The 23,305-nt window shown below is 36.8% G+C and overlaps 3 protein-coding genes and 1 long non-coding RNA gene across 10 annotated transcripts; 2 read left to right on the plus strand and 2 right to left on the minus strand.

Moving 5' to 3' along the window:
* The first annotated feature begins 823 nt into the window (after positions 1-823).
* LOC103455995 (polyadenylate-binding protein RBP47-like) lies at positions 824-4,922 on the plus strand. Of its 2 annotated transcripts, none has more exons than XM_008395613.4 (6): positions 824-1,568; positions 2,936-3,416; positions 3,916-3,983; positions 4,070-4,200; positions 4,300-4,396; positions 4,551-4,922. In XM_008395613.4, the coding sequence occupies exons 1-6, from the start codon at positions 1,188-1,190 to the stop codon at positions 4,725-4,727; spliced, it is 1,335 nt and encodes a 444-aa protein (XP_008393835.2). In that variant the 5' UTR covers positions 824-1,187; the 3' UTR covers positions 4,728-4,922. The 2 variants fall into 2 exon arrangements, with proteins under 2 accessions (XP_008393835.2, XP_008361011.2); XM_008362789.4 differs by having other exon boundaries at positions 921-1,568; positions 4,554-4,922.
* Positions 4,923-7,012: 2,090 nt separating this feature from the next.
* On the plus strand, positions 7,013-10,876 carry LOC103455996 (uroporphyrinogen-III synthase, chloroplastic). 6 transcript variants are annotated; one of them, XM_029094666.2, is made up of 10 exons: positions 7,013-7,298; positions 7,922-8,009; positions 8,290-8,356; positions 8,448-8,566; positions 8,914-9,009; positions 9,254-9,309; positions 9,793-9,878; positions 9,979-10,113; positions 10,323-10,395; positions 10,538-10,876. In XM_029094666.2, the coding sequence occupies exons 1-9, from the start codon at positions 7,101-7,103 to the stop codon at positions 10,369-10,371; spliced, it is 894 nt and encodes a 297-aa protein (XP_028950499.1). In that variant the 5' UTR covers positions 7,013-7,100; the 3' UTR covers positions 10,372-10,395; positions 10,538-10,876. The 6 variants fall into 6 exon arrangements, 4 of the variants coding, with proteins under 4 accessions (XP_028950499.1, XP_028950500.1, XP_070669714.1 ...); XR_011576037.1 differs by having other exon boundaries at positions 7,025-7,298; positions 10,002-10,113; XR_003769366.2 differs by having other exon boundaries at positions 7,026-7,298; positions 8,287-8,356; positions 10,002-10,113.
* Positions 10,877-13,047: 2,171 nt separating this feature from the next.
* On the minus strand, positions 13,048-15,875 carry LOC103415609 (uncharacterized). Its single transcript, XR_011576038.1, has 3 exons — positions 15,737-15,875; positions 13,912-14,019; positions 13,048-13,157 (listed from the first exon to the last, which is right to left on the minus strand). It is a non-coding gene; the product is annotated as an uncharacterized lncRNA (long non-coding RNA).
* Positions 15,876-18,279: 2,404 nt separating this feature from the next.
* Positions 18,280-22,705, minus strand: LOC103455997 (serine carboxypeptidase 1-like). The gene is made up of 8 exons (XM_008395618.3): positions 22,405-22,705; positions 21,524-21,634; positions 21,132-21,406; positions 20,207-20,479; positions 19,451-19,560; positions 19,179-19,265; positions 18,962-19,070; positions 18,280-18,676 (listed from the first exon to the last, which is right to left on the minus strand). The coding sequence occupies exons 1-8, from the start codon at positions 22,703-22,705 to the stop codon at positions 18,518-18,520; spliced, it is 1,425 nt and encodes a 474-aa protein (XP_008393840.3). The 3' UTR covers positions 18,280-18,517.
* Between the last annotated feature and the right edge of the window lie 600 nt (positions 22,706-23,305).

Here is a 23,305-nt window from a genome sequence, read left to right on the forward strand (position 1 = left end):
TTTTATAATTTATTGATTTTTATTAAAAAACAAAATTTAATGCCCACATGCCACATGTCACTTAGTCATGGTCACCAACTAAGCGCCATATTACGCTTTAAAGGTGGTTCTGAAAAATTGACAAAAGTAAGAAAATGTCACATAATACGCATTTTAAGTATAAAACTAAAATGAAAAAAATCTTATGTATCAAAATTTGAAAATTACAGTATCTAAGAGCAATAAAGTGAAAATTACCTCGCTATGCTTTTACTTGGTTATTTTAGACCGTCTATTCGAGCTTCCGCTGCCCGTGTTAACATTTTACTTAATGAAAGTTACCATATTTATAAATAAAAAAAAATGCATGAATTTATTGCGAAATGATTAATCACTGTTGAATCTAACCTTTAACTCCTAGCTGTTGATTGCAGCTACCATTCTCTCTCCATCCTTCCCTCTCACCCTCAAAATCTAACTTGAGTTGAATCTAACCTTTAACTCCTGGTTGTTCCATCTATAGCTTTCCAGAAGAGGACCCAAACTTCAGCTTGCCAACACAAACATCCTCCTCTGGGTTTCCCCTGACCTCCGTACTTATCCGCGTTCTGTAAAAAAAGTAAAGAGTAAAAGAAGAAGATGGAAGGCAAACAGAAAAAGAAGGTGAATCCAATAAAAAAATAAGGATTTCTTTTCACCTCAATAAATCCTCACTGAAATCCGAGAACAGAGCGTGACGTCACGCGGTAAATCCAAAACCCCCAAAAATATTATAAAAAATAAAAATAAAAAAGGAAATATTTTCGTTACGAGGGCAAAGGGCAGCTGGCGGCGGATCAACAAAACAGTATACTTGTGCTTATCACTTATCATTTGTGTGTGAGATCCAACGGTGGACAACAGACCCCACCGTTTAATCCGTCGGTGGAGAAACCAACCGCATTTTACGAAGCCAACCCATGAATCCGTCGTCCTCACAAATAATAAATCCTCCCCTTCCTCCCGCAGCCCAAGCCGCTCGCTCCTCCCTCTTACTTTCTCTCTCTAAAACCTCCAGATTCGGAAAAGCTCTCTCTCTCTTTCTCTCTCTAGAACTCCCAGAACTACTTCTCAGTTCGTTGAATCCATAACTTCCTTAAGTTCGAATTCAACTGCGTCGTTTAGCGGAAGGAGAGGGAGAATAAAGAGTGTGTTTTTGTGGTGTGAGGATGCAATCGAACGGCTCTGATTCGTCGGTGCAGCAGCAGGAGGAGCAGCAACAGAATAATAACCAACGGCCGCAGCCGCAACAGGCTCAAGCCCAGACGACGCCGCCGCCGCCGCAGCAGCAGCAGTGGATGGGGATGCAGTACCCGGCGGCGGCGATGGTAATGCAGCACCAGATGATGCCGCCGCAGCATTACGCGACGCCTCCGCCTCCGCCGCAGCACTACATGGCGTACCACCAGTACCAGCAGCAGCAGCACGTACAACACCTCCAGCAGCAGCAGTTGGGATCTAGCGGTGAGAACAAGACCATCTGGGTGGGCGATTTGCACCATTGGATGGACGAGAATTACCTCCACACCTGCTTTGCATCCACTGGCGAGGTCTCTCTCTGTTTCTCTCTCTCCTGTCTATATATATATATATATATATATTCACGTACACATTTGTATGGGTTTTTTAACGTCGGTATATTAATTCATATTAAAGATGAAACCTTTATTTTGTTTTATTGTGAAAATTGATGTTTGGGTTGAAAGTTGGATGCTTTGACGTTTCTGCTTAATTGGGTTGCAAGCATGTAGCTGGGGTTTAATGACTTGTTGCATGGTTTATTAGTTCATTTAATTTTGCTATAGTTCTGTGTTGGGTTTTATGGGTTGGTATATTTATCTGAGCTGCATTTGGTATTCACAGATCCTTTAACAAAAGGGATCTCCATTTTTTTCAAAAAATGGGGATTAGGTATAGGGTCCAATCCACATCGAACTTCAACGATTTGAACCGTTAATTTTTTCAAGTTGTACCACATAGATCATCCTTGCAAAATATTAACCAAATCGGGAATGTTTAAGACATCTAATTGGGTTCAAAGAAATTAACGAATATTTTGTTATATAAGAAACAATGAAATTTTATCTTGATAATTAAATAAGCAAATGGTTTCGGATTGAATTGAATTTTTGCAAGGATGATCTATAAATCGAGACTTACAAAATAGACGGTTCGGATCATGGAAGTTCAATGTGAAGTGGGTTCCACATCTAATCCTCATTTTTTTTCAAATAATGGGGATCCTCTTGTTAAGGGATCTGTTGGTATACATGACAAAAATGGTGCAATTTTTGTGGTTGATATAGTAAAAAATGGTGCAATTGTTGTGGTTGATATAGTCAGTATTATCTGATGCCAAATTAGTTTATCCAGTAGACATAGTTATATAGTATAGCGTACCAAACAAGGTCTGAAAGTGTTAAGCTAACCCAATTAATGATGGACTAAAGAGGGGATATATAATTATAGTAGTATACTATTGGAAAATTTTGCCCTTTTGGTGGCTAATGCTGGATGGGAAAGGAATGTGCACGAACAACAGTACTTTTGTAGGCTTTTTTTTCTCATTTGGGTATTTTGAGGCATTACTAAAAATGTATTGGAAACTGTACATATTTGAGGCAATTACTGAAAAAAAAGGCTGAAAAGTACAAACCGGAAGAATATATTTTGAGTGCATATTGCTTGTTCTGATTTCTAATTCTGTCAGAAGGTAGATTTTAAAGGTTATGATATTTTGTTTGTCCAGGCATGAAATTGTGTTTATTTGTTTCTTATTTTCCTTCTTCTTTGCAGTCGGAATTTTTTCCGAAACAAACTCGGCTGATTTCTTGAAGAAATTGTTACCTATTGTTTCTGTCTGTGTAATTGATCATGACTGCCCTTTTCGATAACATGTATTTCCTATGCCTTGCAGATTGCCTCCATTAAGGTTATTCGCAATAAGCAGACTCTTTTATCAGAGGGCTACGGATTCGTAGAATTTTTTTCACATGCAACAGCTGAGAAAGTTCTACAGAACTACGCTGGCATTCTAATGCCCAACACAGAGCAGCCCTTCCGTCTGAACTGGGCTACATTTAGCACGGGTGATAAGCGTTCAGATAATGCTCCTGATCTTTCCATTTTTGTAGGAGATTTAGCTGCAGATGTTACAGATAGTTTATTGTACGAAACTTTTTCTAGTAAATATCCATCTGTTAAAGCTGCAAAAGTTGTCTTTGATGCCAATACTGGCCGTTCAAAGGGATACGGTTTTGTGAGGTTTGGAGACGAGAATGAAAGGTCACAGGCTATGACTGAAATGAATGGTAGCTTTTGTTCCAGCAGGCCTATGCGCATCGGGGCCGCAACTCCTAGGAAATCATCTGCGTATCAGCAACAATACTCTTCACAAGGTATTTAGTTCTGCTTTTTGATAAGGAGGTGTTTAGTTCTTCTCTTTGGTAAGAAAGGTATTTGCCTCGACTTGCTCTATTTGAAGTTGATTTTTGGTACTTCAAATCTTTTGTATATATGTAGTAAGGAGTTATATGAATGTCATGCTGTAGTTTTACCTCCATCATGGAATATTTGAAACTACTGCTAGAAGTATTCACTGCCTAGTTAAGGTGTTTAAAGTTCATTTTGGCAAGTAGGAGCCGGTTTTCCCACATATTGCACATTAAATTGATGGTATCTTTCTGGAATAGTTGTAATCATCAATCCTCTTCCTTTTATTGGACTATTTTTTATTAGCTGTTTGTAATTTTCTCGTCCTTTGTGATCTATTCAAATTAGATTGTTCCGTTTCCAAACGATGGTTTTATATTGTGAAAGAGGCTAATAAATCTCTGCATGACCATGGCTTGAATGTTATGTTCTCTTTTATCTGCTTATATTTTGTGGTTTCTGCAGGGGGTTATGTTTCAAATGGTACACCAACCCAAGGATTCCAATCTGATGGAGATTCTACGAACACAACAGTGAGTCTTCTAACTTTCATGGTTTTTTAACCAATCGACACTGTGCTTTTCTCTACCCCCTTTGCTGATGTGTATGTCATTTGTAGATATTTGTTGGGGGGCTTGATCCTAATGTTACTGATGAAGATCTCAGGCAGCCCTTCTCTCAGTATGGTGAGATAGTTTCCGTTAAAATACCAGTTGGAAAAGGATGTGGATTTGTACAATTTGCTAACAGGTAAACTGTTCGTCATGATATTGGTCTGCAACACTGGTGGTGGTATAGTTTTTACTTAACAACGAGTTGGGACATGATCCTTTTGACCTCTTGTGACAGAAATAACGCCGAGGAGGCATTGCCGAAACTGAATGGCACAGTAATTGGCAAGCAAACAGTCCGCCTTTCATGGGGTCGCAATCCAGCAAATAAGCAGGTATATTTCTCCCTTTTCATAACCCCTTCCCAAGTCCACAACAAAACTCGTCTTCTTCGTGTTGTGTGAAGAAATACAATTGTAACGCCTCTATCATGCCTTTAGTTTTTTTTATTCTCACCACTCTTTTGTTTTCCTTGATTTTGATTTTCAGCAGTTCAGATCGGATTTTGGCAACCAATGGGGAGGTGCCTCCTACTATGGAGGACCTGTTTATGAAGGTTACGGTTATGCTCTACCACCACATCATGACCCAAGCATGTATGCTGCAGCTGCGGCCGCATATGGAGCTTATCCGGTGTATGGCACCCACCAACAACAAGTAAGTTGAGACAGCAGCTCCTGCGTACGGTAGCAACCTACCATCAGTGAGCAAACCGAGTAAGCTGCGTAAGTAGTTTAGAAATCAGACTTAATGGATCTGTAATTTGCTCGGCTCTCTAGAATTCTTATAAATCCCTCTAATTGTGGAGTGGAACTGAATTTTGACAACTTAAGGTAGTTATGCAAGGGATTTCGTTGATCATTTCTTCAGATTTACGTAATTTTTAGGGAAACTATTATTCGATCAGTACATGGCCTCCATGAATTTAAAATATGCGAGATAATCTTTAGCATGCTAGTGCCAAGTTGCCCTTGTGTTATGTTTGACACGGGACTGCAGTCTACTTTTGGGTGAAGACCTGAACAAGTACTGCAGAAGGCCGTGCCGCAAATACAAGGCAAATTTGACTTGTGTTATGTTTTAAACTTGGTGTTTCGCTGCCGCACACTTCTCTCATTCTCAACGAGTAACTCCACATCCTTCTCATCGTTCACAAAGCGGTCCATGAGAATAACATTATGTACCGCTTGTCGTTGTAGTAGCATTGTTCAAAGGCAACAAGGCTTCTGATGACAACCTCTTTCCAACTCAATATGTTGAGGTTTTTTCTTAGAGAAGGGTCGAGTGGGGGGTTGTTTCTTATTGTTTGCATGCTTTCTGCTGTAATCATCTCAAACACTCGCTACTTGAGCGTCAAGCTATCTTGTAAGTATACCTCCCTTATTTTTTCATTGGTAGCCAGCAAACATTAGAGGATCCAAAATTTTCTGCTCCAAAATGAGTTTTACGGGTTGGATTGGTTATCTTTGAACTACATTCGGTAAATATTACAAGCCAATGCACTGGATTTTACGTAGTATTAGACTGTCAATATAGTAACATAAATGAACTTAGTTTCGCTATTTTAGATGATCAAAAGCACTATAAAATTTCACATGAGTTTTTTAAAATCGCGCTTTGCTTTATTGAAAGTTTAAACGTGTTTACGATAAAAGCGCATTTACTAAATTTCTAAATAAACATTTGCAAGCGGGCCGTTAGAATAATGTGCGTTAGTGATAATTGACAACAACCATCATCATCATTGTGCAGGTCCCAGTCTTATATATATTATACTGCTCACATCGACGTACGATCAAGTAGCCATAAACAGACTCAAATCTACCATGAATCAAAATTGAGCTGGCGGGTGTTGGAACCTTGGGGCGCACAACACCCTTGAGTTGGGTTGGGCATTCGGGACACATGGGGAGCCAAAATTTAGCACAAACTAAAAAATGATTATGCAGATTTCTACCTTCAACAGACTTAATCCTTGCAATAAAATTAAGAAATTTTGCTACTTGGTTTTAGGATCTGAAGTTCAACTTTCTTCATGGCATTGCAATATATTCACCTAAGAGTGAAGCTACATGTCAGGTAGTGTGTGAGGATGACATGATGTAAAATGTTTTTCTTTGTTATAAAGTTAAAACATGTAACAAGGGATCATAAAAATTTACAACGTTTAGACCACATTGTTGAATGTGGTCGAATTTTAAGATAAATAGGGACTATATAAAAGGATTCGGCCAAGAATGGCCGAAAACCCTCGCCATAAGGACAAATTTTGACAAGATAAATATTGGAAGGAAACCATATATCCTCCACTAATTATGAATTTTGAATTATGATTCTCACCCCTTCTAATTCTCCTCTCATTCTCTTCCCTCTTATTTGAACGTTACGATTTAGTCACTTTAACATCTTACATTCATTTTTCTTAATAGAGAGAGATAAAAAAGAAAGTGTAAGAGAAGAAGAAGGATAGGAAGATAATTAACAATTAAAAAGGAAGATCATTGTAATCATGATTTTTGGCCGTTCTTGGAGATTGTTTGACGGAATGATCCAAAAACGGCCGAACGCCCCGCCACGTACAACTTCACCTCTGCATTCGTCCCTTGGAGATGCCCGTAAGGTGGAGGTCAAAAAGGAAACCATATCCTACGTGCAGCACAATGATAGCTCCAAAGACAAGCATATGACAGGAAGCTGATTGGTTGGATGCCTGGAGGACAGTCCACAGCCATGTGACACATCTCACCAAGAACTGCCACGTGTCCACCAACCCACCCTACACGTGTCATCCGACCATTCTGGTCAGTCATAGTGGGCTAATTTATAATTTTCAGAGACAGATTCCCTGCTCTTTCATTTTCCGTGCTCTTTTGTTTATTATTTTTATAAAAATAATAAATAAAAAAATAATAATATAAAATATTAGCAGGAGGTAACATAATTTTCATAGCGGAATCAGATGATTAATGAAAAATTAATTAATAGACATTTTGTATACTTGATGGCCTACTGCAATCCTCTCTGCGCAACACGTTTCGAATGGCACACCTTTCTCTCTCCTCTCTCTCTCCTCCTATTTCCTACCCACCTTCTTGTCCGCCACTTCAACGGCGAACCTTCGTGGTTGCTTCCAGAATCCAAGTGGCCTCCGTAACTTCCACCTCCAATTCACACGCGCCGCCGAGAGTCGTCGTGACTAGAGAGCACGGCAAGAACAGCAAGCTCATCGCCTCCCTGGTACGCATTTCTCTCCGCCTCTCGCTTTCCCTCTGTCTCTGCCATTTTTTTTACCTGCGATTTTGTTGGGGGACTGGAAATTTGGCTGTTTGTGCTGTGTTGGATTTCTAGGGCTCTGCATTTTGGAAATGTACTCTGGGGACGCCCTCTTGCATTTTCGAATTTGATCTTGTGAAATGTGAAATACTCTGCATTTACTGTTGATGGGTTGTCAAAATTCTCAAAGTATATTTTGAAATGTTTTCGGGCCGCAGTTTAGCTTTTGGATTACCAGCTAGGTGTTTGATGAAATGCGACAGTGATTGGCAGTTTACGGCATTTTGTTCTTCAGCATTTGTAAATCATCAATTTTTTATTTTGCCATTTCCACCGTTTATCGAAAGTTTAATTCTTTGATATTCTCCAACACAATCACATTTGAAAGTTTAATTCTTTCATATTCAGTTGACATATTTTTCGGCACCTAAACACGAAATTTGAAAATGCTTGCCTTTTTGAGTCAATACGTATATGTACGCGTATGCCTGTTTATGTCTACATGGATGGATGTGTGTGTTTATATGTACTTGTAGAACAGGTCGCTCTGGTGGCAGTGTGATTGAATTTTCGAATTTTGAGTGCAGGCCAAGCAGGGAATCAGCTGTTTGGAGCTTCCGCTCATTCAGCATACACGGGGGCCTGATCTGGATAGGCTTTGTACAGTGTTAAGTGGTAAATTCTTCAACTTCCTTTTCTAATTTGTCGATGTCGTTGAGTAATTTCACAGATAATGCAACCAAGTTGACTTCACCCATTTTGTCCTTTGGCCTTCAAACTTCAGCTCGATGTTTCCAAATTTCTTTTCACAAAGTTCAAGTTATGTCCCGTGTGTATGAAAAGAATTTGTGATGGATTGTGTTTATTTGATTACATGCTCACCTAGCATAGTTCAAACAAATGTACAACTATTTTCTAATAGCGTTCTTCATTTAATGGCCCTTGTTGGCAGCAGATACTACATTTGATTGGATTGTCATAACTTCCCCTGAAGCGGGTTCAGTCTTCTTAGAGGCCTGGAAGTAAGGGAGAAAACTCAATAAACAAAAACCTGGCGTATTTTGCATTTAAAGACTTGTTCATACAAATTGTTACTTTATTATTGACCTTTAGGGCTGCTGGAAGTCCAAATGTTACAGTAGGGGTTGTGGGGGCTGGTACAGCAAGCATATTTGAGGAAGTAGTACAGTCCTCAAAGCGATCCCTCAACATTGCCTTTGTGCCATCCAAAGGTACTTATGAAACAGTGTAGGCAATAATTTAGTTTGTGCAAACTGTACTATTGCCTGTTATGCTTCCTTCAATCAATGTGAAGGTCCAAGAAAGGCGAACTTCATCTTAAAAACATTATGAAACCTCTGGAAAGTATTAAATTAAAAACTCTCCAAATGTAGATGCATCGAAGTATGAGATTCATTGAATATTGAATATCTGAACAAAAGTTTTCTAGATTGCTGAGCTTGATTTTATTATCATTTTCTTTTGTTTAATTTAAGACTCAATATTGTGGGTATGCTCTCCATGCCATTGCTGGATTCTGATGATTCTTGCTCTTTTTTTAATAACTGCAACTCTTCAGCAACAGGCAAGGTTTTGGCTTCAGAGCTTCCTAAGAATGGGATTGAAAAATGCACTGTTTTATATCCTGCTTCTGCGAAGGCCAGCAATGAGATTGGTACATGGAATGCTTCAATCTGGATGCCTGCTTCTTTTGGATAGAGTTTTTATTGCTTTCACCATTTTAGGATTAGGCATATTCATGATTGCAATCTTTTGCAAGTCTTATTTTTGGGATACATAGGGTATGTCACGTGATGAAGCCTGCAGTTTGGTCAATTTAGAGTTGTAGTGGCTTATAAGATTATGTGCGCTGTCACATATCTTTGATTCACCATTTTCATCTTTTGTATTTGTTTCAGAGGAAGGCCTGTCCAATCGTGGGTTTGAGGTCACAAGGCTAAATACATACACAACGGTGTGCTTACTCAACTTTGGCATGCAAGTGTGGTCTCCTTATACTGGTTTTAAGTGATCTATAATTTCTACTTTTTATTAACGGTTCTGTGAAAAATTTCTTGTAGATTAACGACAAGATATTTACACTTCACTTTTCTATATTTGTTGTCATCGATTGGTCATCTTTTCTGTGTTGCTGTTGGATTCCATCAAAGATAATTTCTCTTTCCAGGTTTTTGGTTTTGGAAATTATAGTTGTCCACCATAAAAGTTAGTACGTCATTCAGGATCAATAGGCGTCCCTGCTCCTCTTCTCAATCATTGCCTTGCTACAGTGTAATGTGGACATTTGGAGTTTGATATGTTTGTCTGAACCTTTTTGTTATAGGTTGCAGGTCGACAGTTGATGTTATATTAGCACTAATTGAATAGGACTACTTTTGATAGCTAATGACTTATTTCCGTCATAACTTATCATGTTTCTTGGGATACTTCCTTCTAGGGACCTGTCCATCGTGTCGACCAAACAGTTTTAAAGCAGGCACTCACCGCTCCTGTCATAGCAGTTGCTTCTCCTTCAGCTATTCGGTCAGTAACTGGTTGCTTTTTTGTCATATGTAGCATGTGGATACTTTCTTGAAGCTACTTAAAGAGTTATTTGTTTTTCACTATCTGTTTTCTCCAACAGTGCCTGGGTCGGTCTTATTTCAGAGCCAGAGAAATGGAGCAATTCAATTGCCTGTATTGGTCAGACAACTGCTAAGGCTGCTAAGAAATTAGGCCTGAGAAATGTTTACTACCCGGCAAACCCAGGTCTTGAAGGGTAATATTGACTTTTCATTACTGTATGTTATCCTTTTCATCCGATGTGAAGAGATGGTGAATTCAAATATACTCTATGGTTTTCATTGTTCGGATTTTCTTATATCTGATTTTTCCCCAGACGATCGTTGTACTGAGCTACTATGAGATGCCTTCTTATATCCTTTTTCTTTTCTTGTTCTTTCTGAACCTTTTTGTTTTGGACAACAGGTGGGTGGGTAGCATACTTGAAGCGTTGCAAGCAAATGTACATTTGTAAATTTGTAGGCGGTCTGTTTTGCAGGTTGAGTTTTCCTTCTGCTACGGTTTAGTAACTTGCATCCTCTTTTCTTTTCTTTTTTTTTTTGTTTTTTTGTTTTTTGTTTTTTGTTTTTTCCTGTGGTGGTATAGATTAAATAAGCTGCGTGTCTTCAATTCTCTCCCAGGCCCAGGCAGGCTGACCAGGAGATAGCCGGAGCAGAAATGGGAAGTTGAATTTCCTAGTTTCTGCATAAACTAGCTGCAGAACGAGGACGAAATATTTGCAAAGAGTATGAATGGAAGGCGTCAAGATATTCAACACCCCGAGGGGATCATATTCATTAGGCAAAGCTTCTTCCTGGTCCCTGAAGAGACTATTGTGTTTATGTAAATTTTGTTTTATTCAATTACGCTATGTAACAGCAGTTTTGGTGCTATGTTTGACTGCCAGTTCATGTGTAGTAACGAGATACGAGTATAATTATTTGTACATTTTATTCTTAATTTTTCGAGAGTTCTTGTCATTGTTCGTGTTGAATGCATCACATCACTTAGTGCATGAATTTGTTGTATATAGCACTGTCCCCGTCCCCAATAAAAAAAAAAAAAAAAAAACTTGGCAAAGAAAAAAAAAATTTTGAATGAGACAAATCTTCCTCTTATCTTATCTATAAGCTTTGTAACAGAAAATTTTATTCATGAATCATTTTCATCCAACACAAATTTCAAAACAAGAAGAAACCCAATAAATTATATAATCCGATCATCTTGGTCATTGTTTTAATTACTGAATTTAAATATATATGTGGTTACAAACCATATATACTTTTTGAATATTTGAACGTAAATATCTGTATATTCAGATAATTAACCTAGGATTAATCAAGTGGGGTTGGGAATTTGATATGATTTAATTAGGAGGAAGGTGGAAGCTTCCCCTGAAGAAAAGATGAGATGAAGGTAAATGATCGCTGCGGTTGATATGACCTGCTCCTCTTATGGTGATAAATGTCAACCCTTTGTACCCAGCTACATATCCTCCAACCTGCCAGCCAATTATGTGTCATACCATCTTGGATTGACATATATAAATTAGTGTATGGAGTTACGCTTTTGTATCATATCTACTGGTATTATAGTTTGCTCTTGTTATAACACGTGTTTATCTGTTAATACTAAACATACTCTAACAGGATGTGGATGTTTAAGTACCTGTCCATTTGGATACCAGGGTCGCCATGGAGTTTGTAGAGGCAATTTCAAAGTGTAATTTATGGGGCATCTAGAAGATGTGACTGGTACTCTCCCATCAGTATCTCCACTGCGGGTTGCATATTTAACATGAAAAATCTCAGGTGCTATAGATTACTAAAATATAATTATAATATGCATGTGTTTATATCTATGTAACATAAATGCAGAAATAATATAACCTTAATCAATTAGTGAATGAAAATTGAAAAATGCTAAGGAGATTCTTAAAATGAGACTCTCCATAGACCATCTGTCATATTTTTTGCACAATGTTTTATAATATTGGCACCGAAATTAATGTTAAACTATGAGGTGACAGAGAATCTCACATTAAAAGAGTCTCATTAGCATTTCTCATGAAAATTAATCTTCTGAAGTGGAAGGGGAACTTTGGGATCATTAAACTTAGCTTAATCAACTGAAGGGTTTCACCTGTATATCCATAAATTTATCCCCCTTGCTATCAGCTGCTTTATCGTGAGTAGAGTGGTGGTTGGGCTGTCCGTCCATCCAACTCCACTAGACGCAACTCATGAAAAATAAGAGTGAGTTAGTTATAAATAAAACGTCTTTCTCTTTCCCTGTCTGACAATTTAAAATAATTTATCAGCCGTGAAGACACTGTTCGATTTTTGGATCAATGGGTCCGTCTCACTCTAACGATGCTGATACTATTCCCAACTTAATCACCATTTTTGGATCAATGGGTCCGTCTCACTCTAACGATGCTGATACTATTCCCAACTTAATCACCTGCCCAATCCGTCGGGTGTTGAGTTTTACCACAAAAAACTCAATATTAGTTAGAGTAGGACAATTCTATTTAAACCTATTGGGTTTCTTTGAACCCACCGATGTGGGACTTTAACAGCCACATCAGGGCAGAATTTCCCTAGCCCCCGCCCTGTGGCACGCCTTTCTCTTTTATTATACAATTTTTCTCTTGTTTTCTATAGAATTAGAGTGCAGAATGACATTTTTAAGGTGATAAAATTAGCTCCCGGCAACCCTTGTTGTAGTGCATATTTTAATGTACCATTAAGGCACAAAGTTGTCCAAAAATATATATACCCGCAAGCTGACCACTCTGTAGGTATTACACGAAGTGCCGCTTGAACCTCCGGAAGATTTAGATAGGTCTCCACATAATTGTCAGAGCATGGATCAAAATCATCAACCTGTATCATGATAGCATCCCAGTTAATCATTTACTTTGAACGCTTGATTAACTCAGTCTAATATAATGTATATTATACTCCTTTGAGCTCTCTAGCTAGCTGCAGATAGACTTACAGAAGATTTTGGGAGAGATTTAGTGGCTTCTGATATTGTTTTGCAGAGGGAAGCATAGATGTTATAAATCTATATATTTCCAAGCTCCTCCCTTGCTTGACTTTGATATTTGTCACATGCGCTGGAGGAATTGCCGGAAGAAAAATCACAATATTTGTGTATCCCTGCACTCGTCTCGTTGGAGTTCATACCATGTGTCCACGCATAATCATGAATCCCCAGCTCACCCGTACTATCATCGATCCAAGCATTTCCAATCTGCACAAAGTGTGTTTTTTGTTACATTGGAAGGAAATGAACTGTGAACTATCTAAATTCTAAACATGTTTCTTTTTATTAAGTTAGAGGGAATTGAACTCTGAACTTATCCTAATTCGGTAAATCTAAACACGTGATTATTCATATAATATATATATATAATTAACACATGAAGATCAGATAAAAATATAATATAAGATCTACAGTTAATTAACTAATAAATAATGTACGATACTCACAGCAATTCCTTTGAGATTAATTTTTGTTTGATTTGTGACTTTATTATTTGAGATTATGGTGGAGGCAAGTTGAGGCACGTAATTACCAGCATAGCTCTCTCCAATAATGAAGAAATCCCTGGATTTGTATTGAAGAAATCCCTGGATTTGTATTGGGGAAATCTCTCCAGCCAGTTTATGAGAAATTTGTAAGAGTCTTCCGCTGTTCTCTTGTCACCCTCGTTTTCATAGTCGGACGTTGTGTTTGAATATGAGAACCCAACTATCGCTGGTGACTCCAAGAAGATCACGTGTACCACTGCTACATTTTTTGGTGTTTATTATTCTAACGAGTCTAAAGTTGGGGATTGTGTGGCTTCAGTGCCCCATAGCACTCAATGCTATGAATGTTATAGTCGTTGTTTGATTTCCACAATTGTTAAGTTTTCTATTTTTAATTTCAGCTTTTTTTCGTACCACTAATTGCTACGTTCTATGAAAAAAATTGCTGAAGTTGACATAATTTTTGTAATTACCGTTGTTCCAAGCATAGTCGTTTCTGAATAGTGTCATTCTACCACTGTTGACTCTGAAGGGTCCAAGTTCTTCCATGGCTCTATATCCAAAAGATGAGCATCCTGGTCCTGTATATATGTACACAACAACGTAAATCATACACATGAAATTATTGGAGGTGGCATCGTTGTACGTGGCATGAAACTGTTGTCTGATACTGACTGACAAGTCAGCATTGAGGTGTTAAAATATTGTATGTCAGCTTTGAGTTGTTAGAAGATGGTTTAGCCAGTTAATTATAGTGAGTACTTGAAGCCAAAGAAGTTTTAGCTCTAATTCTGAGACTATATAAGAGATGTGAACTGTTGGAGTGTGGCATTGTTGTAGCATAAAATTGTGTCATGTAATGGGAGTTATTCACAATTTTATGGTCAAACTGTCATTAGACTTCATAACTTCATAAGTAGTTGTGGCAACAACAATGAGAACTGGCCAAAAAGTTCTTCGTTCTTGTCCATTTTTTGCTAATTTTGATTGTTTGTTCTCTCTCGTGTCTCTTGTATGTGCTTTCTTTTCATGAAGAGAGAAAATAGTATGCCCTTTACAAGTGGAAATCAGAATATACAACACATTACATGGCTCAAAACCATTCAAACAACTTAGTAACGGTTATTTTCAAACCTATAGAATCTGCTGCCATGGACATAAAAATATCTTCATTTAGTGGTGGATACTATCACCCTAGTACTTTTTGACGATTAGACTATTTAATGGTGCTCTCGAGTATATAATTATACACTGGACTTTTCAACTGTTAGGTTATAGTTTTTATAATTTTAATCAAAGATTTAACAATTAAAAAGTTTAAAATATCCGATATTACAAAACATCATAATTTTTTTATTAAAAGTGATGATGTCTCATGAGTTTCCACAAGAATTGTACCACAAACCGTGTTTGATTTATGTATATTGGGAAACACACTACGTACGTACAGGGATAGTTGGTGCTCAAGAATACAAGATTATTCGGAAAATTCTTGCAAGTGTTGTCCACCTAGCTCGCTTGGCTGGCCAGGAAACATTTGGGATGTAAACCCCATGCATTCTTTTTTACTTTAAGCATTAATTATATATATCGTGGCTGTTTATATCAAATTTGGTTGATAGCTAAACAACAAACCGACTGATCGATCGCCTTAAGTCTATTATTATAGTAGTGAAATTATCAGCGAGACAGACATAAGGTCTACTTCTAACAACATCAATATTATCTCCAATTTGGTAATTTTCACATGCACAATCCGTCAGATATGAAGTTTTATCATAAAAAATCTTGGTATTAGTTGAAAGGATTAAGATATTTAAACACTTTTTTTTCTCCTAAATACTGTCGATGTGAGATATTTCAACAATTTTAACTGTTTTCAAGTATTATTTTCCCTTAAAGTAGTACTGCTGTCACAAATGATGTTATCATGTTATCCATCGATCCACCGATTTGTTGTTTTCCTAGAAAATAACTACAACTTGCTCCGAGTGGTTATATAGTTTTTGACCAAAAGTAAGAGTAGGTATATATAGTTTGTTACAAATAAATGTTTTATTAGGAATGACCCAAAGCAGAAGGATTCAAAAATTCGGATTATTCAATTTTTAAATTTTTGCTGTTCTTATTAACCCATCTCACTAACCCTCCTCATACACAGACCCGCGCCCTCATCTCTCTTGATCGATTGAAGAATATTAATACGCATATATACCTCCACGATAACATAATTAAAAAGGTAAGGAACTTATAGGATAGATGAATAATTGTATAGTAACACTTCAAAGCAACATTTACCTCCATTTAACCATAGCACCAATGGTTTAGTTGATGAATCCTGCGGCGACTCTACAAAGTAGTGGAACAATGCTCTCCCAGCTTTCTGGTCCACAGTAACATACCCTGCTTATTGATCAAAGTTTACACCTTGAGGTTGTCCTGGCAAAGAACCAATCTTATCAGCTTCCTTCAACCCATGTTGGACTCCAACATAAACCGGAGAAAATTGGCCTTCTGCAACATTGAAGATATCCCACAAGTCTGTCCGAGGAGGATTCGCAGATTTGCGGGACTTAAAAAACTTCTTGAGGTTGTCGATTTGGTTACCGTTGCATGATATTATGAGAAAGGCTAATAGGTTGCTTGACAGGAGAAGCAAACGTGTAAGCAGTGAAAGCTTCATGATCTCCACTATTTATGTTGCTTGAATATGCTGGTGAACTAGTAGTATCAAACACTAGCTTATACTATTTGTAGGAATAAATTTCAAGAACTGAAAGTTTGGGATGAGAATGCTAAGGCCTTAGCTTTAGGGACAACATAAGGCATACTAGGAAAGAAATACATACAATGGCTAGAGACAATGGCTAAGTACAATGGCTAAAAAAGGAATACATACAATGGCTAGGTTCAATGGCTAGAAAATTATGAAAAATAATTATTATTTAACACATCCTATCATTGTCTCGAGAGGATTTTTCTTTGGACACATATATGCGGAAACAATTGAATTTGATAGTTTGAGTATTTTTGAATATTTTCTTGATTGATTATTTTCATAAGTTACAATATACAAATATTAATAGGAAAGAATCCTATAATTGATTCTTACAATTGGTACAATTGGTACAAAGCAAGAAAGTAAATATTTAGCTAATTGATATAATCAACACTAAGTAGGAAGGTAATCATTCCAACATATTTGCTTGATTGGATGCTAATCTATGCAAATATCTTGTACGCTGTTGACTTTCTCAACATTGTCCATCAATTTGGAGAGTAAACATCATAAACACCAAACTTGTCTAACAAAGAACAAAAAAAGCGTTCCTTGCCTTAGGCCTTGGTAAAATGTCTTCCAACTGGGATTTGGATGGAACGAATCCAGTGACAATCTTTCCTTCCTTAATCTTATCTTGAACAAAATGGCAAACAATCTTTATGCGTCTTGTTCGTTTATAAAACAAGGGATTTATGGCAATATGGAGCTGTTTCATTGATATCACAAAATGGAGTGGCCGGCCATTGATTTTATTCTCAAATCATGAAATACCTTTCATGGAGTGCACTTCTATGCTCAAAAAATACCTTAAACTACCAAGATCTTTGATACAAAACTTGTTATTTAAAGAACTTTTAAGACTATCAATGGCATGCAAATCATTTCATGTAATCAAAATGTGGTCAACATAAATGAGAAAGATTGTAGAGCACTTTCCTTGTTGATTGGTAAATAAGGAATTATCGGCTTTTGGACTAAACATATCCCACAACTGTATTTTCATCGTAGCTTTGTGCTAAATGTGAATACAGTTGTTCATTCATTTATTGTTTTTTTTTAGTACATCAATATTTTTTGCACTATGAGGAAGGGGAGTTCGGTTAAGCCACACAATGGGCAACCTAATTTGGTATCGAATTCGCCATCCACGAGATTTGAACCTAAGACCTCTCATTTTCAAGTGAAAATGAATATCATCAAACCATAGTACTGAGTGTCTTTATAGTTCATATTAAAATGCCACATCTAAAGATTCTAAGCTACGATTTATGTGTCCATTATTAAAATATCGTAGAACAAGGGTACTTGTGCTTTAAATGGGACGAGGGTCCTCTCCAGATCCTCTTTGTGGGGATCCGGAGAATTAATCAATCGTGTTCGTTCATCGTACATCGTACGGTCAATTTTTGTTAGGTACTATTTATATTTAATTTTAAATAATTTTTAACTGCATAATGTATGATGAACGGACACGATTAATTGATTCTTTGGATCCAACAAATAGGATCCGGATAGGATCCTATTCGCTTTGAATGCCGCAGATTCCAATCCTTTGATTGGATAATTAGTTTAGCAAGTTTGGATCTTTTTATTATTTAAAGGAATTGGTAAACCGTGAAGAAGTTTTTTAGTGTGACGTTCGCATTTATTTAATTCTACTATCTTATGTGTTATAATATAAATAAACAGTAGGGTTTATAAGTCATGGTTCTAGAATTATAATATTAATAATATAGATGTCATGGTTCTAGAATTATAATATTAATAAGTAAATATACATATTATAATATGAATTGATAAATAATATTTCATGATTATATGACAATCATATTGAAATATTTTCTAATGTACAATAAATTTTTTTTTAAATGAGAATCAAAAAACAAAAAATAATCAAATGAGAATCAAATAATAAAAAATAACAAAGGTGTAATATCAAAGAAAAAAATTGAGTGTGAAATCATCGCTTTACTGTTTCATGTAGATACGTATGTGAATTGTGAGATATTGCTCTTCTCTTCAACCCCACTTTCAATCGTTTTTCAACTTTTAATTCATATTATTAAGTAGGAATGTGAAGCTTGTATTATTTTCTAAATAAAAGAGACAATAAACATCGATGTAGGATATGAAAACCCTACAGCTCCGGAAAAGCAAATATTAATGAAACTGAAGCCTAAAGCCTATTATATTGGGCTTATATTATTGAAAACACCTCCTAAACCAAATGACTATCTGGCCGAGTGAATAGCTCCATACGACGGCAGCGGTGCCGGCGGAAAATGATGTTCTTGGAATTAGGGAGAGGGAGGGGGAGGGAGAGGAGGAAGCTGTCCTTGAAGGAAAGATGAGATCAAGGTGAGTGCTCGCTCTGGTTGGTAGGTGGGAACCATGAGCCCAGCTCCCCTCACCGTAGCAAATGTCAGCCCTTCGTACCCAACCACATATCCTCCGACCTGGATTGCCATATGTGCCAATAGGCCAAAGATGATCATGGGGAAATTAATTAATTAATATATCAATGTACTTGAACACTGTCTTCTCTAATTATTATTTTATTCAAATTATAATAAGTATTTTTTTTAGTAATATATATCTTAGAATTAGGATATATATTGACTAAATCACCACTTATAACATAATACATAAACAATACATCACTTGACAAGCGTTCCAAATAAACATAAAAAAAATTCATAGGGCATCCTACCATCCTTATCAATAAAAGAATTAAGTATTACCTCTTCAGTACTAGAGTGCCATGGCCTCCAGGGTGTCTGGATTGGTAAGTTGAGGATGTGTAGGGCGTATCTAGAAGATGTGACTGAAAAGTACCCATCGGTGTCTCCACTGCAAATTGCATTCAACATAAAAACTATTTAGTTCCCATTCCATCTGTGATCATACAATTTAGCAAATATTATAGAAGCTTAACAATTCAAGCTCAAGGTGCCTCACCTATATATCCACAAGCTTATCCCACTTTCAATGAGCTGTTGTATTGTGGGTAGCATGGTTGTTGGGCTGTCCGTCCAATCAGTATCACTAGTGACCACAAGAAAAGGTTAGATATGTGTGTGTGCGCGTATTTATTCTCAGATGATCCAGCACTATACATTTCAATTAAGTTGATTTGTAGTTGTGAACCAAGGTGAAAAATCTTGCTGCTTTTTTTCTTGGTGAAAGTGAAAATTTGCTGCAGAACAAACAGAACTTTCTTATATATTTACCTGCAAGCAGTCCACTTTGTCGGTCTTGCATGAAGAGCTGACTGCACCTCGGCAAGGTTTAGATAGGCCTCCACATAGTTGTCAGAACATGGATCAAAATCAGCAGCAACCTGATAATGCATGTAACATAAAATCCAAGTCATAATTAAGTCCTTGCAATTGATTCATAGTGTATGTAACCTAATGGGAAACAGCTCTCCTTTCAAACAGTGTTGACAGCAGGAAAAATGTTAAAAGGATTATATTTTCTGGTCAAATAATTAGCTCAATGACAGCCAGGGGATGTTTGGGACTAAATCTAGAAAGACTGTAAGTGTTTTTTGGCAATCAAAAGTGTTATGACTGTGTATGATAAAAAAAATAAAAAAAGTACTATTAGATCATGGAAATGTTTCATGGAGAAGCACTTGTTATATGCTTCCTAATGTTGCAGAGATGCTTCCCATAACATCTCCAAGTGTTTTTCAAGAATTGCATGTCTTTTTGATAAAATTCAAACATGCATATTTCTAATAAAAGCACTCCTTATGAGCATAAGTGTTATACAAAAACGGAGCCAAGGCCTTATTACCATTTGATCACATCAGCCAGCTTCATGCCAAACTGTTAATAACACATCCACTATCAAATTATATACGGTCATCAAATATACTCAGAAGAAGATTTTATGTATCTTTTTATTAATAACTTCCGATCAGATTATTTTTTTGTTCTTTTTTCGTGCTTTATTTTGTTAAAATCAGTTTAGAGATTTACAGAACCAGTTGAGGCAGATTTGGGTTCTGAATCGTCCTCTGATGTTGTGCAAACTGGAGCATAGATGTTGGCAATATCAATATCTTCTCCTAGCTCCATGACTGCTTGAGACACATATCTACGACACTCTTCGGAGGGATTATCACCTAAATTAGTAAGGTTACAATATTTGTGTATTCCTGCATTGGTTTCGTCAGAGTTGAAAGCATGTGTCCACAAATTATCGAAAATGGCTAGTAGAGCGGTATTATCATCGATATAAGGATTCCCAATCTGCAAGTATAAAATAATTAACCATGCATTAATATCATCGGTATATTGAGTGATGTTAATTTGAAAGACTTATATTACCATGCACATCCTTATGTTGCCAGTAAATTAATGTGGACCACACCCATGCATTCAGGTAAGAAGACTCCATTATAAAATAGATTAGCAATATGGAGAGTAGTTTAACTTTTTGTAAATACATGCAATGCAAGGTCCTTAATATCCTAGCATGGAATTTCTACTCTCAAACATCATTTACGTGTGGTGTTACTTAAGTCAGACACATGAACAACACATAGGCCATTGGCCTCAACAATACTGCTCCACCTGTAAAGCACAGTGCACACACGTACTCCATGTCACCCACCAATCTGTGTTGTCTTTTTGTTAGACTTGAATATTCAGCACACGTAAGAATGTGTGAGGAGGTGAAGAAATGTCCCAGTTTGGAAGTATACCAACATTGCAGGTGCATATAAAGAATTAGACTACTACCTATATTAACTACCAATTAGTTTTATGATAAAACCTCAACTTCTTACACTGTATTACTATAATACTATAAGAGTAGAATAACATAAGCATTTTTGTGATAAAAAAAATGTCATGGTTTAGCATTAGGACGCAAATAAATCCAAATTAATCGAGTACTCACTGCAATTCCTTTGAGATTGATTTTTGTTTGATTGGTGACATTGTTGTTAGAGAGAATGGTGTAAGCAAGTTGAGGTGCGTAATGGCCTGCAGAACTCTCTCCAGTGATGAACAAATCCCTGGTTTTATATTGGGGAAATCTCTCCAGCCAGTTTACAAGAAAAACGTAGTTGTCCTCAGCTGTGCTCTGATCACCCACAGTTTCATAGTCAGACGATGTGTTTGAATATGAGAACCCAGTCCCTAATGGAGTCTCCAAGAAGAGCACGTTTGCCACTGCAAGCCATTCATTTGTTCCTCTTATAATCAAATCTACATATCGACTTAAGACGCTATTTTACATTAGTTAATTAAGAAAGAAGATATAATTAAGGTGCTACATGTATGTAATACCGTTGTTCCAAGCATAGTCATTAGAGATTAGTGTCTTGTTGTCACTGCTAACTCTGAATGGTCCTAGTTCTTCCAAGGCTCCATATCCAAAAGGTGAGCATCCTCCAGGTCCTGTGACGGAGACAACAATATTAATTTACCCTATTTACATTTGAAATTACTTGTTTCAGAGATAGAGGAGTAATTGTGAAGACTGTTGGAAGTTCAAATCAAATACAGTGGCAAAAAGTGGTGGAACACTTTTTAGCTAGCATGTTGTTTTTTTAGGTCGTTCACCTACAACTACAAACATCATTGCTCCCTCTATCTGTCAACCGAAAGGTGATTACAAGACAGCAGTGTGCTGACATGTGATAGCTGAACTGCTTTTAGGAAAGCGGACATGTTGTATTTGTTTATTAAAAGCACTTGTATGGTTCCTTTTGTTTTTGCAAGTATAAGAAAGCCTTCCTGTAAGGCTCTTTGTAATTCCCATTCTCATTTTTCAGCTTGTAACCTTTTAATAGTTATAAACTCTTCTAATATTTCAAAGTGTGTTGTTATCAACAAATTTGCTACTTCTTTCCTTTCGTTTGTCCAATTTTATTGAGAGTGATAGTGAGAGATGTGATAAAGTTAGAAAACTTATCACCCACATATTTTTGGTATTGAGTTAGTAAACTTTGAAATACCAACAAAGACTGACCAGCTAGAAGTCCACTATACTAACCGCACTAACACTGCCCTCAACTTAAATACATGTGTAATCCAATATACAAAAGTGTTGAGTTTTATCATAAAAAGCTTGAGTACAATTAGAAGTGAAACCATTCAATATAAGTTATATGTTATTTAGTCATGTTTTCGACGTGGGACTAGTTAAAAATTTTAGTAACATTTACCTCCGTGTAATGACACCACCAGAGGATTGGTTGAAGAATTTTGGGGTGACTCTACAAAATAGTAGAACGATTCCCTCCCAGCTTTAGGGTCCACAGTAACATAGCCTGCATAGTGATTAAAATTTACTCCTTCAGGCTGTCCTGGCAAGGCATCAATCTTATCAGCTTCCATCAACCCTTCTTGTGATCCGACATACACCGGAGAATAGTGGTCTGGTGCGACATCTAAGCGATCCCATGATTTAGAATGAAGAGGATTTCCAGATTTGCGAGACTTGATCAATTTGTTGAGGTTCTTCATTTGGTAAATGGTCGCATTGCATGATAATATGAGAAAGGCCAACTGGTAGCAAGAGAGAAGCAACAAACATGAAAGCAATGAAAGCTTCATTTTTCACTATTTGCTGCTAAGAATAGACTTGAGGATCTGATATATCGACTAAACCATAACTTCAATTTATAGACCTAATAAGCCATGCAAGTGCTTAGACGAGATTACTTAGGCGTTTGCGTGTAATTAACTATGTATTCGGATTTGTAAATTTTTTAAATTGGAGAAACCAATGCACTTCGCATATGAGACGAAACATTGTAAATATAGGCTAATCCTCGAGTCTCATATGTTTGTTTTAATTGAGTGTACAACTACAGAATAGTTTCATGAGTATGTTCTTCTTGTTCAGTTCTTGCACAAGAGTACTACTATGCTATGGTATATCTCCTAATATGCTTCCAACATATAAATCATCTCAATTCATTTGCTGATACTAGCTTAGCAGCCTACATATTGTTGGAAAATATTAATATTTATGTTTATTTTAGTATTTGGGTTTTCCCTGTTAGTTTAGGATTTGGGCCTAGCCCATCCTAATTAGGGTTTCTTAGGTTTAGTTCTCTATAA

This window comes from Malus domestica, chromosome 15 (genome assembly GCF_042453785.1).
Source record: "Malus domestica chromosome 15, GDT2T_hap1".
NCBI lineage: Eukaryota > Viridiplantae > Streptophyta > Magnoliopsida > Rosales > Rosaceae > Malus > Malus domestica.

What these genes read in the sequence shown, in the direction of transcription:
- LOC103455995 (XM_008395613.4), top strand. Translation starts at nt 1,188, where the DNA reads ATGCAATCGAACGGCTCTGATTCGTCGGTGCAGCAGCAGGAGGAGCAG. An exon ending in GCTTTGCATCCACTGGCGAG is followed by an intron (nt 1,569 to 2,935) that starts GTCTCTCTCTGT and finishes TATGCCTTGCAG; the next exon opens with ATTGCCTCCATTAAGGTTAT. An exon ending in TTTGTACAATTTGCTAACAG is followed by an intron (nt 4,201 to 4,299) that starts GTAAACTGTTCG and finishes CTCTTGTGACAG; the next exon opens with AAATAACGCCGAGGAGGCAT.
- LOC103455996 (XM_029094665.2), top strand. Translation starts at nt 7,101, where the DNA reads ATGGCACACCTTTCTCTCTCCTCTCTCTCTCCTCCTATTTCCTACCCA. An exon ending in GCAAGCTCATCGCCTCCCTG is followed by an intron (nt 7,299 to 7,921) that starts GTACGCATTTCT and finishes TTTTGAGTGCAG; the next exon opens with GCCAAGCAGGGAATCAGCTG. An exon ending in GCTTTGTACAGTGTTAAGTG is followed by an intron (nt 8,010 to 8,286) that starts GTAAATTCTTCA and finishes CCTTGTTGGCAG; the next exon opens with CAGATACTACATTTGATTGG.
- LOC103455997 (XM_008395618.3), bottom strand. Translation starts at nt 22,705, where the DNA reads ATGAAGAACCTCAACAAATTGATCAAGTCTCGCAAATCTGGAAATCCT. An exon ending in TGACTATGCTTGGAACAACG is followed by an intron (nt 21,407 to 21,523) that starts GTATTACATACA and finishes AATGGCTTGCAG; the next exon opens with TGGCAAACGTGCTCTTCTTG. An exon ending in ACAAAGTGGACTGCTTGCAG is followed by an intron (nt 19,266 to 19,450) that starts GTAAATATATAA and finishes TGTGGTCACTAG; the next exon opens with TGATACTGATTGGACGGACA.